At 44.3% G+C, this 16524-nt stretch overlaps 1 protein-coding gene across 1 annotated transcript in view; it reads right to left on the minus strand.

Annotated features, from left to right (window-relative positions):
- Positions 1-16289, minus strand: part of LOC115089432 (interleukin-1 receptor-associated kinase-like 2) — a 72978-nt gene extending 56689 nt beyond the window's left edge. Inside the window, exons 1-3 of the mRNA XM_029597525.1 lie at positions 15892-16289; positions 11217-11339; positions 8392-8570 (exon numbers count right to left, since the gene is read on the minus strand). Coding sequence (XP_029453385.1) covers positions 8392-8570; positions 11217-11339; positions 15892-16207 — 618 coding nt within the window. The 5' untranslated portion in view covers positions 16208-16289. The remainder of the gene's footprint in view (positions 1-8391; positions 8571-11216; positions 11340-15891) is intronic.
- Between the last annotated feature and the right edge of the window lie 235 nt (positions 16290-16524).

Raw genomic sequence — 16524 nt, forward strand, 5'->3', positions numbered from 1 at the left:
GATAAATGGTACTGCTCCCATTTCCCCAGTCTTGTGAAATGATTGGAATCACAGGGGTGTAATTGAGCCTAGAAAGCTCATTAATCTCTTCCCTAAATATTTCAGATTCTCTTTTGCCATTTAAAGGGAAACTGAGGTTTCACACCCTGAATTGCAGTCTCTGGGAGAGAGACAGCTTCTCAAATCCCATCCTTGAGAATCACAAATAGATCTCTGCTTTTCAGAGTATCCATAATGGCTGTTCCTGACACATTTGATCTACACACATTTAAATTCCATATTTTGGTTACCTTGCTGAGAGACCTCAAAGATTGGATTTAAGAACCAGCTGTTTTATTGTGTTCAACTTCATAAACTGCTAGAGTCAGCTAGGATAAAATCTTCTATTAAAGGAAAAAAAGGGGTCAGATTTAAAATGTCTGTACCAATAGGCAAAGGCGTGAAGGGATCCCACATCTCAGCCCCAAAAATAATCATACTGTACAGATACTTTGAGAAGGTTTTCTATGAAGCCAGATTAGTTTGGTAGTGGTAAAAAAAAATAAAGAGAATTACGGTATAATGAAATTGCACTGATCGACTTGTAGAACTATCCAAGGCTGCTAAAATGGTAAAGTATGTGTCATGGAATGTGAGTCCTTCTGACTGTCGCGTGATTGACACAGCCCAGCAGGCAACAGCTGGTGGACATGCTCAAACTAGACAAGGTCTGGGCTTCACCTATACCAACCCCTTCCCCCTGCAGGTTGAGCCCTTGGGTTCTGGGCAGGCAGGACTTAGGAAAATGATCCTGTAGAGAGTGGTCAGGTTAAATCCATAAACTGCTATTACAGTAATTAATAAACAATAGTAGCTTGTGATCTATCTAATGTTTGGGTACCTGCCAAGAACATGATTGGCCACTGTTGGAAACAGGATTCTGGGCTTGATGGACCCTTGGTCTGACCCAGTTTGGCATTTCTTATGTTATTAACAGGTGGACACAGCAATGGCAAAAGTCAGAAGGATGCTTGGTTGTAAAGGGAGAGATGGCCAGAAGAAAAAGATGATATTACCCCTATATAAATTCCTGGTGAGACCTCATTTGGAATACTGTATATTGTCTGGCAGACTGCATCTTTAAAAGGATATAAACTGGTTGGAGGTGTTCCAGAGGGTGGCTATTAAAATCATCAGTGTTCTTCATTCTAAAGCAGGACTTATGGAGTCTTATAGACACTCAATATATGCAAATTTATCTCATGCATATTCATTGTGGATATTCTGAAAATATGACTGGCTGTGGGGTCCTCAGGACAGGTTTGAAAAGCCCTATACTAAAGCATATGGTGAAAGACAAAGATATAAACATGGAGCAGCTGGTACAAGAACCAACAAGAGGGGAAACTATTTTAGACCTAGTCCTTAGTGGAACACAGGATCTTTGATGGGGGCAGTGTCCCATTGTGGATTGTCAACTGGTTAATGTTAGGATTTTGCTTGCTACACAGCTTCATCCTACCCTGCTACCTCCTGCAATGACTCCCCCCCCCCCCCCCCCCCCCAGCAGAGGCCTTCAGTGAGCCTTCTTATGGGTAACCCAAGCCATTTCCTCGCCACCAGCCTAATGATCCTTGTGGTACAGTTTCCTTTCCTCCAGGAGCCCTCTGCAAACTTAGGCACCTGCCTTGTCATGCTCCTCCTCCTTCCCTGTACCATATCCAGACTTTAACCCTACATAATCTTGCATCTCCAGTATACTGTGCCTTCTCCTGGAGCCTCCCTTGGCTCCTTGACCTGGCTGTTGTTTCCTTGCCTTGTGACCTATGGGCCTTCTTGTTCCTAGTTCTTTCCTCTATGGCCTATTCTGGCCTTTCCCTGCTCTTGCTCTGTGGCCTACCCTTACCTTGTGGCCTTCAGGCCTGCTCTTTCCTTTTATCTTGCCTTATGGCCTATCCAGGCCTCTCTCTATACTAGTGGCTTACGGGCCTTTAACCTTGCTGCCTTCAGGCATCTATGTTCCTTGTTCTGTGCTGTCTTGCCTTGTCCTGTCCTATCTCTGAGTGGTCTCATCCAAGCCTCTATGTAACTCCTTACCTGCACTCAGTTCCAGTTCCAGTCTGTACCTGCACTCAGTTCCAGTTTCAGTCCATACCTGCACCCAGTCTGCCCAGCCTATATATACCATGATGTACTGCCACCGCAGCCAAGGCCTACTGACCCCCAGAATTCAAGGGCCCAACCTGAGGGGAAGGGGACTGGGTAGGCAGAAGACTAGCCCAAGCTTTGCCCTGCAGTCCTGTGCCACTCCTAGGGTGGGGTTCCCTGCATCCAACCAGGACCCAAGTCATGACAGTTAAAAGACAGAAAACAGAGTAGGGCTAAATGGTAAATGTTCCCAATGGAGAAAGGTGAATAGTGGAGTGCCCCAGGGATCTGTTCCTGGACCACTATTTTTTAGTATCTTTTTAAATAACCTGGAAATGGGAACAACGATTGAGATGATGAAATTTGCTGATGACAAAATTATTCAAAGTTGTTAACTCACATGACGATTGTGAGAAATTGCAAGAGGACCTAGCAAAACTGGGAAACTGGGCATGCAAATGGCAAATGAAATTTAATGCAGACAAGTGTAAAGTGATGCACTTAGGGAAGAGCAACCCAAAGTATAGCTACAAAATGCAAGGTTCCACATTAGGCATCATCATTCAGGACAAGGATCTTGGTGTCATCATTGATTATTCGTTGAAATCTTCTGTGTGCAGCAGCAGCCAAGAAAGCAAACAGAATGTTAGGGATTATTAGGAAAGGAATGGAGAATAAAACAAGAGAATATCATAATACCTCTGTATCGCTCCATAGTGCGACCTCATCTGGAGTATGGTGTGCAGTTCTGGTCACCACATCTCAAGTAAAATATATCAGAATTAGACAAGGTACAGAGAAGGGCAACCAAAATTTACAAAGATATCTAATCAGAAACATTTTTTTAAAAAAAGAAGTAAAAGAACACTGCTCTTTGTTACTTTTCATCCCAGTACATTTATGATGCTTTGGATTTTGAATAAAGCAATTTTTAATAAGGGTTTCAAAACCTCCTTCCAAAGTCTAATCTTCAACTGTTCCCACTACCTTTATTTTAGCTGCATTGGTACAGCTGGGAACGTTTGAGTTGTGGTCACCCTGAGATTGCTGTTGATAACCAGAGTGGAGCAGAGGAATGGAATAATATGTATCAGTTTTCCCTCTTACACCCCAAATAATCCACACTTTCTCTCTGTTCCTCACACCCACCTCATCACTTGTCCCCTCTCCAGAGATGACCCCCACCATACTTCCCCTTCCTCTCTTCCTGACCCCAGCACTCTCTTTGTTCCCATCCCTATAAGACTTAGCTCCATGACTTGTGCATCCTTAATCTATCCTTAGCTGAGTGAGTCTCAAGTCCTGGAATCACAGCTGCAGACTGAGTTTTGTGTATATTGCAGTCAGTCTCCAGAGTTTCTCTCCAAATGCTGCTTGCAGTGCCTACTCCAGGCTCGCCCCACTTCTCCTGATCTGTGCAGGCTTACTGAGGAAGGGGAGTGGCTGAGCTGTATACAGAGAGGCCCTGACATATCTAGTGTTTCCCCTGAGACCCTGCAACTGATGCAAATTTTCTGAGTCTCAGGGTGAAATCCTAAGGGTTCCCAGATATGTGATTGGTGGGACTGCGCAGCTGAGTCAATGCAGCAGCATCCCAACTTACTTAGAATTAGGAAGATGCTTCGAAAAGCTTACAACACTAATATCTGCTCAGGAATTTATTTATTTAAAACTTTTCTTTGATTACAAGATCACCCTGAGTGGTAAACAACACAAAGTACAAAATTAAATTTAACACATTCTACCCAGCAAAAGAAAAAAAATTAAAAGAAATACAAATTTAAAAACAAAAATAAAAACAGTACACAATTATCATCAAAATAAAAATAAACAATATTATAATTAAAGACTCAATCATCTCCTTACATGTCTCAGCTACACAACCTCCAGAGTCCAACCTCTTACCCTATGGACACTTCAGGAAAAAAGCCAAGACTTCAGCTTCCTAAAGGCAAGGCAGTTCCTTCTCTTGCCTAATATCCATCCATCAGAAACTTGTTCCAGAAAGTGGGAGCCATGACAGAAACCCCCCTGGATCTGCACACTCCCCACTACCTTAAAAGAAGGAACTTTAAGCAATACCCCTCTTTAAATCGTAAATTTTGTTGGGGACAATACCATTCAAATTTATCCAGTAGAATAGAGAAGCCCATCGGCTATCATCGCTTTAAAAACCCAAGACAGGACTTTAAATTGAGCTCGGGCTAGCACTGGTAGACAATGTAGAACACTACACATTCACCTTGTTGATATCCCTGTGTAATAGCCCAGCATCACCCTGGTCACAGGATTTTGACCCACTATTTTTTTTTTTTATTATACGTATATTCTGCAAAATCTGATTCCAGACTGATCACTGTGGATTACACAATTTCATACAGGAGCATATCAAACACCATTAATACAACAAAATGTACAATACACAATATATTATTTACATTGCATAAACCTGCTTAAAAAAACAAGATTTAAAATACTTTCTAAAACATATAGAGTCTTAAGGAAGCAGGCAAATTACACTAGAAGCTTGTGCAAGCCGATATGACAGGCCTGCCCACAGGCCACTGCAGTAATCTAACTGCGAGATCACCAACAAACGGACCACGGTTTTAAACAAACCCTGGTCCAAAAACGACCTCCACAGCTTCAAAAAGACACAGACGTCTCCAGACCAAATGTGGCTTCAACAATGAGACCCAAATCTCTGACCTTCTCAGAAGTTTTCACTTGTTCAGTCTCTACCTTCAGATAGAGAGGTGCTGCCATCCCACCCACCTCCTGTTTTTGCCGAGTTCAGCACTCAGCAATTACATATCAATCATAATGAAAAGGAGCAGCAGCATAATTGTTTTAAATGCTGAGTTATCTACAAAAAAGGGTCACGGTGCCGAGACTTTAAACTGTATTAGCAAATGCAAACCTCTTGAAGCTGAAGTGCTTCTTCCCACCTGACCTACTTTACAGTGCGCTGGATTGCACTTCCCTTTCAGCTGGAGGAGGACACTGTAAACCTTGTCTCAAAGTCACTGCTTCCTTATGGCGATGGGAACGCTCACGTGCACTGGTCTCTTGCTCCAACAGCCCATTTCCGCCTCTTCGCAAACCACCACATCATCCTCCCACCTGATTACGAAGTGGCCACCATGTGTTCAGATAAAATCCGGATCACTGTTTTACTGAAAGCATCAGAGCAACATCCAAATAAATCAAGATACAATTAAGAACTCAGAGATTCAAACAAACAAAAAAAAAAAAGCAAAGCACTGTGAAAGAATAAACGTGCATTCCACGGCCACAGGCAACTTCCCATCTCTCATTGTCAAATCTGGATTGGGTTTACTGCTTGCTCAGTCTATTTTATTTCATTATTGCATTTCCAATGTGCTCGTGTAATGCAGATATAAGGCCCGCAACATGTTCTGAATTCAAATCGAAAGCAAACATTTAAAAAAAAAACTATATACATTTTACTGTTTTTCCATAAAAAAAATAGTCACTGATATAAAACAGCACCGTAAGAGCACACACACATATCTAATGTACTCGAGAGGAAAAATTATTCAAGAGAATCCTGCCCCGCTCTCTTGGGGACCAATGGATCAAATAAAGGTACAAAGGGAGAGCCCACTGGGCCACAACAGGACCAGCTTCACAGAGGGAAGACAGCAGAGAGGAGGTCCTTTGATAACCACACTTGCGCCATCTTACCACAAGCCTCAGTCCAATGTGGTGGTTGGGGAGCAGAAGGGGGGCAGGTTTTCGTGATCACAGATCTATCCTCACCATCACCATTTATTCCATGCTTTTCCAACTAGTCTGGCGTGATACAGCAGGTCATCATTTGCCTTCTTAATGTTACCTGTTTCTTAGCTATTGCTAACTCGATGTGCACTAGCCAACTGCAGTCAGATGCAGGCCGTGGTGCCTCCAGGCTGCTAGTGAACTCAGCGAGGGGCAGTTTGGATTTCACCCCACTGATGAACCATTATGACAGCCCCGTTTGTACTCATTAACTGTATTCATTTGGCGAAGGTAAATTATTTCAGTAAACCAATAGCTATTTTATCAATATTTCACATTCGTCCTCAATCTACTGTGCTTAGACAAAGTTGTTTTGGTTATTTGTAGTTATCAGTATGTTTTGTGTTTGTTTTTAGGTGAATTTTAATGTTTGTTTTTACTGTGACCTGCTTAGCACAGCTGGCTTGCTATAGGCAAAATAAAATTTAAGTTTAATAAGTAAATACAAATTATTAATAAATGAAAATTTTATTTCACACACAAGATTGTGGGAATGTTTCAAGGTAATACGCTAGAGGTTGCCCCTGCTGCGACTGGGGATGTTCTGTGCTAACTCTGCTCCTTTTGATAGTTGCTGCAGTAAGCCAGGATACAGTATGTACACTCTCTCAGGAGGTAGGTCTTATCTTAGTAAAACAGAGACTATGGCCGGCCAGGTGGCTCAGTGACAACACCTTCTCCCTGCTTCGATTGCTGGGATCAGATCTCCCGCATGCAGATCAGCTGGGGATGCTGCAGAGGGCAGCATTCACAGTCCCCTGCAGCAAAACAATAAGGGTAATACCTGCTGGCCAGATTTAAAGCCAGTGATCCAGAAGGAGCCACGTGCATCACTCCTCAGCCACAGGGCTGTTGCTGGAATGACCAGACTAGGCACAGGAGAAGGGAGGGTCTATTAGAGCAGGGAAAAAAATAGCTCCAGGGGAGTTGCAAACAAAGGCTAGCGGCATCAGAATCCCAAGCCTAGTTTTGTGTAAACTAGAAAAAAAAATAGAATGAAACTACTGGGCTAGAAAAACAGAACAGAAAAAGTCTCGACCCTATAAGCTCGTAGCCCACAGCCTCTGCCGAAACCTGACAGCACAGCCGGGAAAAGCTCTTCCTGAGGGAGCTCTGCCTCCTAGCTCAACCCTCTGCTAAGCTTTGAGTTGGTCCCCGGCAGGACGAGTCTCCAAAATAATGTCAAATGGATTGCTGGAGATCTTCACACTTCTCTCTCTCTTAAGGTTCATGAAGCAAGGATCTCAGAGCTGGGTCCTGTTCAAAGCTTCCAAAAGAATTAGTAGAATAAAAGGCACAAAGGCAGGTGTTCCTACAATGGATTTTATCTAATGAATGAGCTAGCATACAGTTTACCTTTGCAGCTGAGAACAGACACCCCTATTTCTCTTCTGTTTCCTAGTATTAAAAAAGCACCGATATTTATTTGCAAAGAAATGTTACTTATTTGCACTTTAGCAAAAGGTGTTGCTTCGATGTGCATTATTCTTTTGCTTTCTCAAAGCATGGGTATAAAACGGAGGTGCCACACTGTCCACTAATTGGTATCCCAAGAACACGGCTTAGTGACTGGGCACCTCTCCAGAAGCAAATTTAATCTCATGCATATTCATTGTAGATATCCTGAAAACAGGACTGGCTGTGGGGTTCCCAGGCCAGGTTTGGGAAGCCCCGAACTGTGGCATACCGCCAGTCTCACCATGCTGTGTAGACAGTGCCTGGAGCCCCTGGGACAAGGACTCAATCAGGCATTGCGCTCTGGTGCCACCTCATGCTATGGGGCAAAGGGCAACATTACAAGTTACTCACAGTGGCATCCTGTCCTAAGCTATGGAGGTCAATGCAGACCTTTATGCAGTAAAATACAAGAGGACAAATGGAACAGTTTACTGAATCAAAGTGAATATAAAATGAGTTGAGAGCGCAACCTCACAGAGGAGCCAAATAATACAACCTCCTTCCCCACCCTAAGGATACAACAAATCTTAAGGAACATATTACATTGCTATAAGTTTTAGAAAGCCTGAGTGCCTGCTCAGAGCCAGGATCTGAACCACACTTTTACACAAACTTGCAGTCCTGATGCTGGCATCAATGAGACAATGTTTAATACTAATGAAGTCTGTTACATTTATAGGTACATTCTAAGTTACAATGATAGCGGTAAAAAAAACCAACCCCCCTCCCCACCCCCCAAAAAAAACAACTGTCTTCAGTGATCTCTGCCTACTGCTTATGCTCTTCAGTCCCATCCAAGCCCTGTTCACTTACAGTCAAGTGTACTAAAGAGTTTTTCACATTCTGTGCTTACGGGAAAAATGCTTCATGTATCTGTCCTCGTGTGCTTCCACTATCCTGGAACAAATGTTTCAACAGCACGAAGAGGGGATCATTTGGAAGAGCACACCTGCAGCATCCCCCCTGAAAGCCTGAATACAGCCATGCTCTGCCTGGCTTTTAAATTAATCCTCCTCGTCTTGCTTCTTCTCTTATCTCTAGTGCAAGTCGCTGGAGGTCTTTCCTGACATCTGGGTGATCTTCCAGGTCCTCATACAAAGACCTAACAATGTCCAGCCTCCTGTAGTCTTCTGGTTTGACAAGACTACGGACAACTTGAAGGCACCTCTCTTTCAGGCTGTAGACTGCAAGACACAAGAGGAGTTTTCTAATAAACATTTCCGTTTTGTGCAAGGTCAGTAGAGTATATAGTAAACAATAGGGATGTGAATCTTTTTTGACGATTTAAAACAATCGTCAGATATATTTTAAATCGTCAAAAATCGTTAAGAGTCGCGGTCAATAGAAATCCCCCCGATTTATCGTGAAAAATCGTAAATCGGGGGAGGGCGGGGAAAACCGGCACACCAAAAAAACCCCTAAACCCACCCAGACCCTATAAAACGAATCCCTTACCTTCCCCCACCCTCCCGAACCCCCCCCAAAACTTTTTACGAGTACCTGGTGGTCCAGTGGGGGCGCGGTTACCGATCTCCCGCTCTCGGTCCATCGGTGCCATTTTGGCTGCCACTCAAAAATGGCGCCGATGGCCCAATAAAAAAACAACCCACCCGACCCTTTAAAAACGACCCCTTAGCTTCCCCCACCCTCCCGATCCCCCCAAAACATACCTGGTGGTCTAGTGGTGGTCCCGGGAACGATCTCCCGTTCTCAGGCCGTCAGCTGCCACTCATAAAGATGGCGCCGATGGCCCTTTGCCCTTACCATATGACAGGGTATCCGTGCCATTGGCCGGCCCCTGTCACATGGTAGGAGCACTGGCTGGCCGGCGCCATCTTTCAAGATGGTCGGGTGGGTTGTTTTTTTTTTTTATCGGGCCATCGGCGCCATTTTTGAGTGGCAGCCAAAATAGCGCCGATGGCCCGAGAGCGGGAGATCAGTCCCCGCGCCCCCACTGGACCACCAGGTAATCGTAAAAAGTTTTGGGGGGGTTCGGGAGGGTGGGGGAAGGTAAGGGGTTAATTTTAAAGGGTCGGGCCTCACTACAAAAAAAATAACGATGTGAATCAGAACCAATTCCGATTCACATCACCCACAATCAGATTTTTTCCCCCCTCTAGCCGAACCCGATCGTTAAGACGATCAGGCACACGATTCACATCTCTAGTAAACAACACGTACCCTCCGCACAAATGCAGCGACCACTAGAAGGCAGCTCCTGCCAGGTCTCTGCACCTTACCCAACTCTTGAGAAAAGCAGAATTCTCTACCTCCGTGTTGCAGGCATTCTACTGTAGATTGCTCATATCAATAGCATTTAGCATTCTACCTTATGTATGGCTGCCACCTGGGCAGAAAAACACACTGGCATCTCCACTGAAAATTGCTAAAGCAGCAATATGTTTGCAAAACATTATAGGCTACATGTGGCAGCATTGGCTGATGTGTTCAGGAGTGTATTATCAGCCATGATTAGCAATTCACATGTATCCTTCCCATGAGTAATGGGTATTGCTTTGACTTGTCTCAGTGGCCTGCAATATCATGAGTTTCTCTGTGTTCTACCATAGGAAGTGCAGATAGTCCTCCCTGAATGATTAAAAAAAAAGGGGAGAAACTAATATTTAAACTGTTTATAGATTTATATCATAATGGAGTATGGTCAGATTTTCACAATTAATTTCAGTTTTGTGCACATGAATGATGTTTTAGCATAGGATAAAAATGTTTTCTCAACGTCAGAATACCTTGCAACTCAAGCAGGCGTTGGTCTGCTTGACCTGACGTTTTGCTGAAACCTGTTATCAAGAGGATTAAATCCTAGTGGTCTGGGTTATTAAGAGGAATAGCAAACTACTTCTTATATCATGTGCTAATCAGACAGAAAGCAGACAGGATGCAGAGCTGGACTCTTGTCTACATCAAAGCTCAAGGTCTAGCATGCAATGATCACTCCCTGCTATCAGACTGCCTTGTTTCCACTTACACTAATGAATCAGAGCCGCATGCACTGATGGCCTCCTACCAATTTGTCTGATCGTCTCGTAAAGTTTAACCAGGGGAGCTTCTATTAGCACTTCACATCCGTTCACAACCCAAAGCAGAGTCTCTCTTTTGCAGTGCTTCTCACGCCTAAATCAATCCTGTATCCAAATCTCTCATGGGGCTGCACTTGCTTCCCATTCCTCCTAGGCCCAATTCCAGATGGTTATCAACACCATCAAGCTCATCACTCCCGTTCCATATACTTCCAGTCTCTTAGTAAATTCCTCGTCATTCCTTCTTTGCTTTTATGTAACACGACCCCAGTCAGCATTAACATACACCTACCTCTGTGTTGCTAATGATTCCTCTTCCTCCTAACCCTTCTCCTCTGAAACCAACTTCCACCTCCACCCATCTCTAATTTTGAGAGTTTTCTTTGTTCTATAATTCTCCTGTCTCATACTTGACCATTTCTCAGATTAGCTATCCTGATGATGATAATCTATTAATTAGAAAAAGAACAACATAACCAGATTCGGTGCTAACATCCCCCAAGCCTTTTAAACAACCAGGTCCTATTCTTGGAAACGTATGTTGGCTGTCATCTTTTGGTCATTTGAATTCTCAGGTGAAAAGGACAGTATTAGCTCTGGAAACGGATTAAGTTAGTCAAATAAAAGAAGGTATCACCTTAGATATATAATTTTTTTTTTGTTTTTATTTATTGACCTTTTATTTCTATGCTATTCTTGATAGTTAAGGAAGGCTGGAATGTGGCAATGTTTATTCTAGGGAGAATGAAACCGCAGGCCTCTATCACTTCTTAAGGAGTGTCTCATCTGTACCTGGTAAAGTGACATTTGCAAAGCTTGGCTGTCCATTCACATTCCCAGAGGGTACAAACAATTCTTGCTTGTTTGCAAGGAGCCCGTCATCCGTTTCCGCGTCTCTGAACACCCAGAGATGACCTGCATGAATTTAAAAAAAAAAAAAAAAATCAACAAACTTGTAGCTGCTCCCCTTCCCCGCAGGACTCCTTTCCGTGGCCGATAATCTCACCCCTTCCCCACAAGTCTCCCTCCCGCTACCTGTCACATTACAGCAAAATGCACTCATAACTAATTTCAGAAATGAGAATTCTAAAAGGGGTACTTCAGAACTTTTTTTTTTTATACCTTTATTTTGCACAAGTAGAGATACACATACAAATAGGAAACAGGTCATAATCAGCAACACATGATGAAGAAAACTTAACAGCCAAAAAGCAAGAAATTTGAGGCTAGTGTCTTTAGGTATCCACACTTGTGGTTAGTTTTGTAGTAATCAGAATTCATTCACACCTAATACATACTCTCATACATCCATCCACATTCATACCCTCAATCACACTGCTGCATTACAATAGGCACACACATCCCATATAAAACATGATAACCAATTTCGATGTTATATTAACGAGAGAATCAAACTACCATGTGGTAGAGTATCCGCTAATCATCAAATTGTGTCTAAGTGCCATGGGTAATAAATGTTAGTCAATTCCCAGAGCTTCTTATATTCTACAGGTACCCGTCATGAGTAAAATTAACATCCAGTCTCTCTATCTGTATCCAGTTTGCAAGTTTTTGAAACCACATTGTTGGTGAGGTTTAAGCCAATTGAAGAGCAGACTCAAGTTGGTTGTAAGTCAAGACTATTTTTTCCAAAAGAAATAATGGAAATACCCATAATGCGTTCCGAACCTCCCAAAGCACCCCTTACCTAACATTTTCATAATAAAAAAGGGTTGTATAATGTGTGTAATTACCAGAAACACCTATAATTTTTCTAGTGTATTCACCAAAAAGTTAGAAAATGTGCCTAGCCTACCAGAAACAACAATTTCATACTGTGTTCACCATTCAAGTTGACCTCTTTGGCTTGCAGGAAGGGAAGATGGGGAGGATTCCCCCCCTCCCCACCCCTTCAGAGCACATCTCTGGCCCCCAAACACTCATTTCCCCCTCCCATCATACTCATTTCTCCCCTCCTGATACCTTGCTGTAGCCAATGAGTGCTACACTCCCTTTCTGCTGCTGCACAGAAGCTTCCTTGGTCACCAGTGATGCTGTTGCTTGCTGCAATGCCGTGCAGGGTCTGCCTATGTGCTCCTGTGAACATTTGCAGCTCTGGGTGCGCCTGAGATGGACAGGCCTCATCGGCAGCGGCAGCCAATCACTGCAACAGCAGAGCAGAAGTCCCACCCACCAAGCCCAAAAAAATGCAATTGACAGGAAAAGACGCCCAATTAGAAGCAACCGCACGCACGAGCAGGTACACATGGCCTTGGCCAGCATTCAGGTTGTAACTCAAAACTAAAATTTTTGTTGTAACTCAAGCCGGTTGTAACTCAAGGGTCCACTGTATACACATCTTCATATTTCATTGGCTGTGAAGCCCCTTGCCTTTTATACTCTGTATTTCAAATTTATCTGTAAAGTTTAGAAGTTTAGCAATCACTGGCCTCAGTTTGCCAGCATTTTGATTACGTACCCCAAGGTGGTGGGCTCTCTCCACGATCACTGGCTCAGTAACAGGCCGATACAGTAAAGTTCGCGGGGAGAGCGGGCAAGCGCCCGCTCTCCCGGCACGCACACAGGCCAGTGTCCTGTGCGCACGATACAGTAAAACAAAATATTTAAATTAGGGCCCGCGGTAAAAAGAGGCGGTAGTGACACTAGCGCGTCCCAAGCACCTCTTTTTGGACAGGAGCGGTGGCTGTCAGCGGGTTTGACAGCAGACGCTCAATTTTGCCAGCGTCGGTTCTCGAGCCCGCTGACAGCCACGGGTTCGGAAACCGGACGCCGGCAAAATTGAGCGTCCGGTTTTCAACCCACGAGCTAATTTTAAATTTTTTTTTATTTTTAACTTTTTTTAACTTTTGGGACCTCTGACTTAATATCGCCATGATATTAAGTCGGAGGGTGCACAGAAAAGCAGTTTTTACTGCTTTTCTGTGCACTTCCCCGGCGCGGGCAGAAATTAACGCCTACCTTTGGGTAGGCGCTAATTTCTTAAAGTAAAATGTGCACCTTGGCTGCACATTTTACTTATTGTATCGCACAGGAATGACTAATAGGGCCATCAACATGCATTTGCATGTTGCGGGCGCTATTAGTCTCGGGGGGGGGGGGGGGGGGGGATGGGGGTTGGACGCGCGTTTTAGACGCGCTATTACCCCTTACTGAATAAGGGGTAAAGCTAGCGCATCAAACGCGCGTTAAAATGTGGGTTAACAGTGCGCTTCACCGGAGTACACTGTACTGTATCGGCCTGTAACTAAGGAAAGGCCCAAAGTCTCCGGCAGCCATACCTGCAGAAGTGGTATTAGATCAAGATATTTACAGTTTCAGGTACACCAATAACCCACAAATTGTTCCTTCTACTTCTGCTTTCTTGATCTTCAATGTGGTCTTTCAAGATGGAGTTCTCTTTTTTTCACTGCCATAAGTTCTGTTTCAAAGCAATCAGTCATTGCTTCCTGCATCACCGTATGAGTTTCCAACTCTTCCACTCTGCTCTTTTGGGAATCAAGAGAGATTCTTTTATCTCCTGTATAGAGGACTGCAATTTGTTTAGGGTATCCTGCAATTTCGCTCAGCCATTTTTTTATATTTCCTTTATCAGCTCCGCTTTCATTTCCTGCATTGTTTTTTCAAAGTCAGCCACCATTTGTAGATCACCAGCCTTCGTTTTCTCTCTAGTAATGCATTGCTATTTTGTTGTCATACCTCACCAAACCGGGCATATGGTGTACCAGGGAGACCCCCGTGCACCAAATTGCAAAAATATAGGACTTCCAATGAAAATAGGCAGGTTTGTGAGGCTTGTAAAGTATCGCTTGAGTGAAGCTCCTCTAAACTGGTCTTCACAGCTTCAAGACATCACCAGAAGCCCCATACTTCAGAACTTGATAGACCCTGATCAGAATGGGTTTGTTAAGGGGAGAATCTCCCCCACAAATGTCCTTAAAGCTTCTCTATACCTTTCCAAAACAGCAAATAAGAAAGGAATACTACTCAGCCTGCATGTGAAAAAAGTATTCGACTGGGTGGAATAGTCATATTTATCTTCTGCTCAATTTGCAGCAGCAACAGCTATGAAACGGGCCAATACAGTAAAAATGCAGGAGAGTGGGCGAGCGCTCGCTCTCCTGTGCGCGCGATACAGTAAGATAATTTATTTAAATTAGGCCCGGCGGTAAAAAGAGGTGCTAGGGACACTAGTGCGTCCCTAGCGCCTCTTTTCGGACAGGAGCGGCGGCTGTCAGTGGGTTTGACAGCCGACGCTCAATTTTGCCGGCGTTGGTTCTCGAGCCCGCTGACAGCCACAGGTTCGGAAACCAGACGCCGGCAAAATTGAGCGTCCGGTTTTCAACCCGTGAGCAGCGGGCCTATTTCAAATTTTTTTTTTTTTTTAACTTTTTTAAACTTTCGGGACCTCCGACTTAATATCACCATGATATTAAGTCGGAGGGTGCACAGAAAAGCAGTTTTTACTGCTTTTCTGTGCACTTTCCCGGTGCCCGGAGAAATTAGCGCCAACCTTTAGGTAGGCGCTAATTTCTGAAAGTAAAATGTGCGGCTTGGCTGCACATTTTACTTACTGAATCGCGCGGGAATACCTAATAGGGCCATCAACATGCATTTGCATGCTGCGGGCGCTATTAATCGGGGGGGGGGGGGGGAGGGGGGAGTGGACGTGCATTTCGATGCGCTATTACCCCTTACTGTATCAGCCTGAAAGCAAATAAAATGCTAGGGATTATTAGGAAAGGAATGGAGAATAAATCAAACAATATCATAATGCCTCTGTTTTGCTCCATGGTGCAACCTAATCTTGCAAATTGTGTGCAGTTCTGGTCACCACATCTCAAAAAAGATATAGCAGAATTAGACAAGGTACAGAAAAGGGCGACTAAAATGTAAAGGTATGGAACAATTCCTCTATGAAGAAAGGCTAAAGGGGTTAGGACTCTTCAGCTTGAAGAGGAGATCAATGAGGAGAGATATGATTGAGGTCTATAAAATAATGAGTGGAATGGAACCAAATCAGTTGCTTACTCTTTGGAAAAGTACAAAGACCAATGAGGACACAATGAAGCTACTAGGTAATACATTTAAAACTAATAAGCGAAAATATATTTTTACTCAAGGCATAATTAAGCTCTGGAATTCATTGCCACAGGTTGTGGTGAAAGCTATTAGTGCAGCTGCTTTAAAAAAGGTTTGGACAAGTTCCTAAAGGAAAAGTCCATTAACCATTATTAAGGTACAGTTGCAGAAATCCACTGCTTATTCTTGGGATAAGCAGCTTGGAATCTATCTACCCTTTGGGATCCTGCCAGGTGCTTGTGATTTGGCTTGGCCACTGTTGGAAACTGGATACTAGGCTTGATGGACCTTTGGTATGAACCAATATGGTAAGTCTTATGTTCTGCCCACTCCGACAGGTCTCCCTCCTGCGCCCGATTATACCCACCCCGATAAGTCGTCATCCGAAGACTGGTGCCCGGCTGAAGCAACGGATAGGCCTGCGGCTCGCCCTGGAAATTGATCCAGACAGGCTTTACAGTGCGCGGCGAGCGGTTGCAGAAAATGGCGTTCAGCGGCTGGCGAGTGTTGACGGAACGGAGCCGCGGGGTCCATGTTCCGGGCTGCGGCATCCTCAACCCCGCACACCGCGATCTGGACGCACGCCAGGACTGCTTGCCTCCCCTTCCGGGTTCCAGCGCCACATCTGTCGTCACGGGGCTCGCCGTTTGTGTCGTCATGCGGCCAATGGGAAGATGGGACATGTAGTCCTGGGGCCGCACACTTCCTCGGGCTATCTCTCGTTTGGGTAAGGTTACCAGACGTGATTTGGGACCTTGTCAGGGGCAAGGGACAGAAGCTCAACAACAAGGAAATGCAGTACAGCGCCTGTGTGCGTGATACGGCAGGCCCTACGGCCCCTGCCGCTGGTTACATGAGGGCCCAGACAAATTCTGCCGCACTCTGCATTTCTTTTCTATTGCTGCTAAGGAATGTGGCCCGGGACAGGCATAAAAGGTGTTGGGGAGAAACGGGGACGGCATGGAGAGCGAAAGAAAGAAGCCAGGAAGGAGCTATTGGG

This window comes from Rhinatrema bivittatum, chromosome 4 (genome assembly GCF_901001135.1).
Source record: "Rhinatrema bivittatum chromosome 4, aRhiBiv1.1, whole genome shotgun sequence".
Lineage (NCBI taxonomy): Eukaryota > Metazoa > Chordata > Amphibia > Gymnophiona > Rhinatrematidae > Rhinatrema > Rhinatrema bivittatum.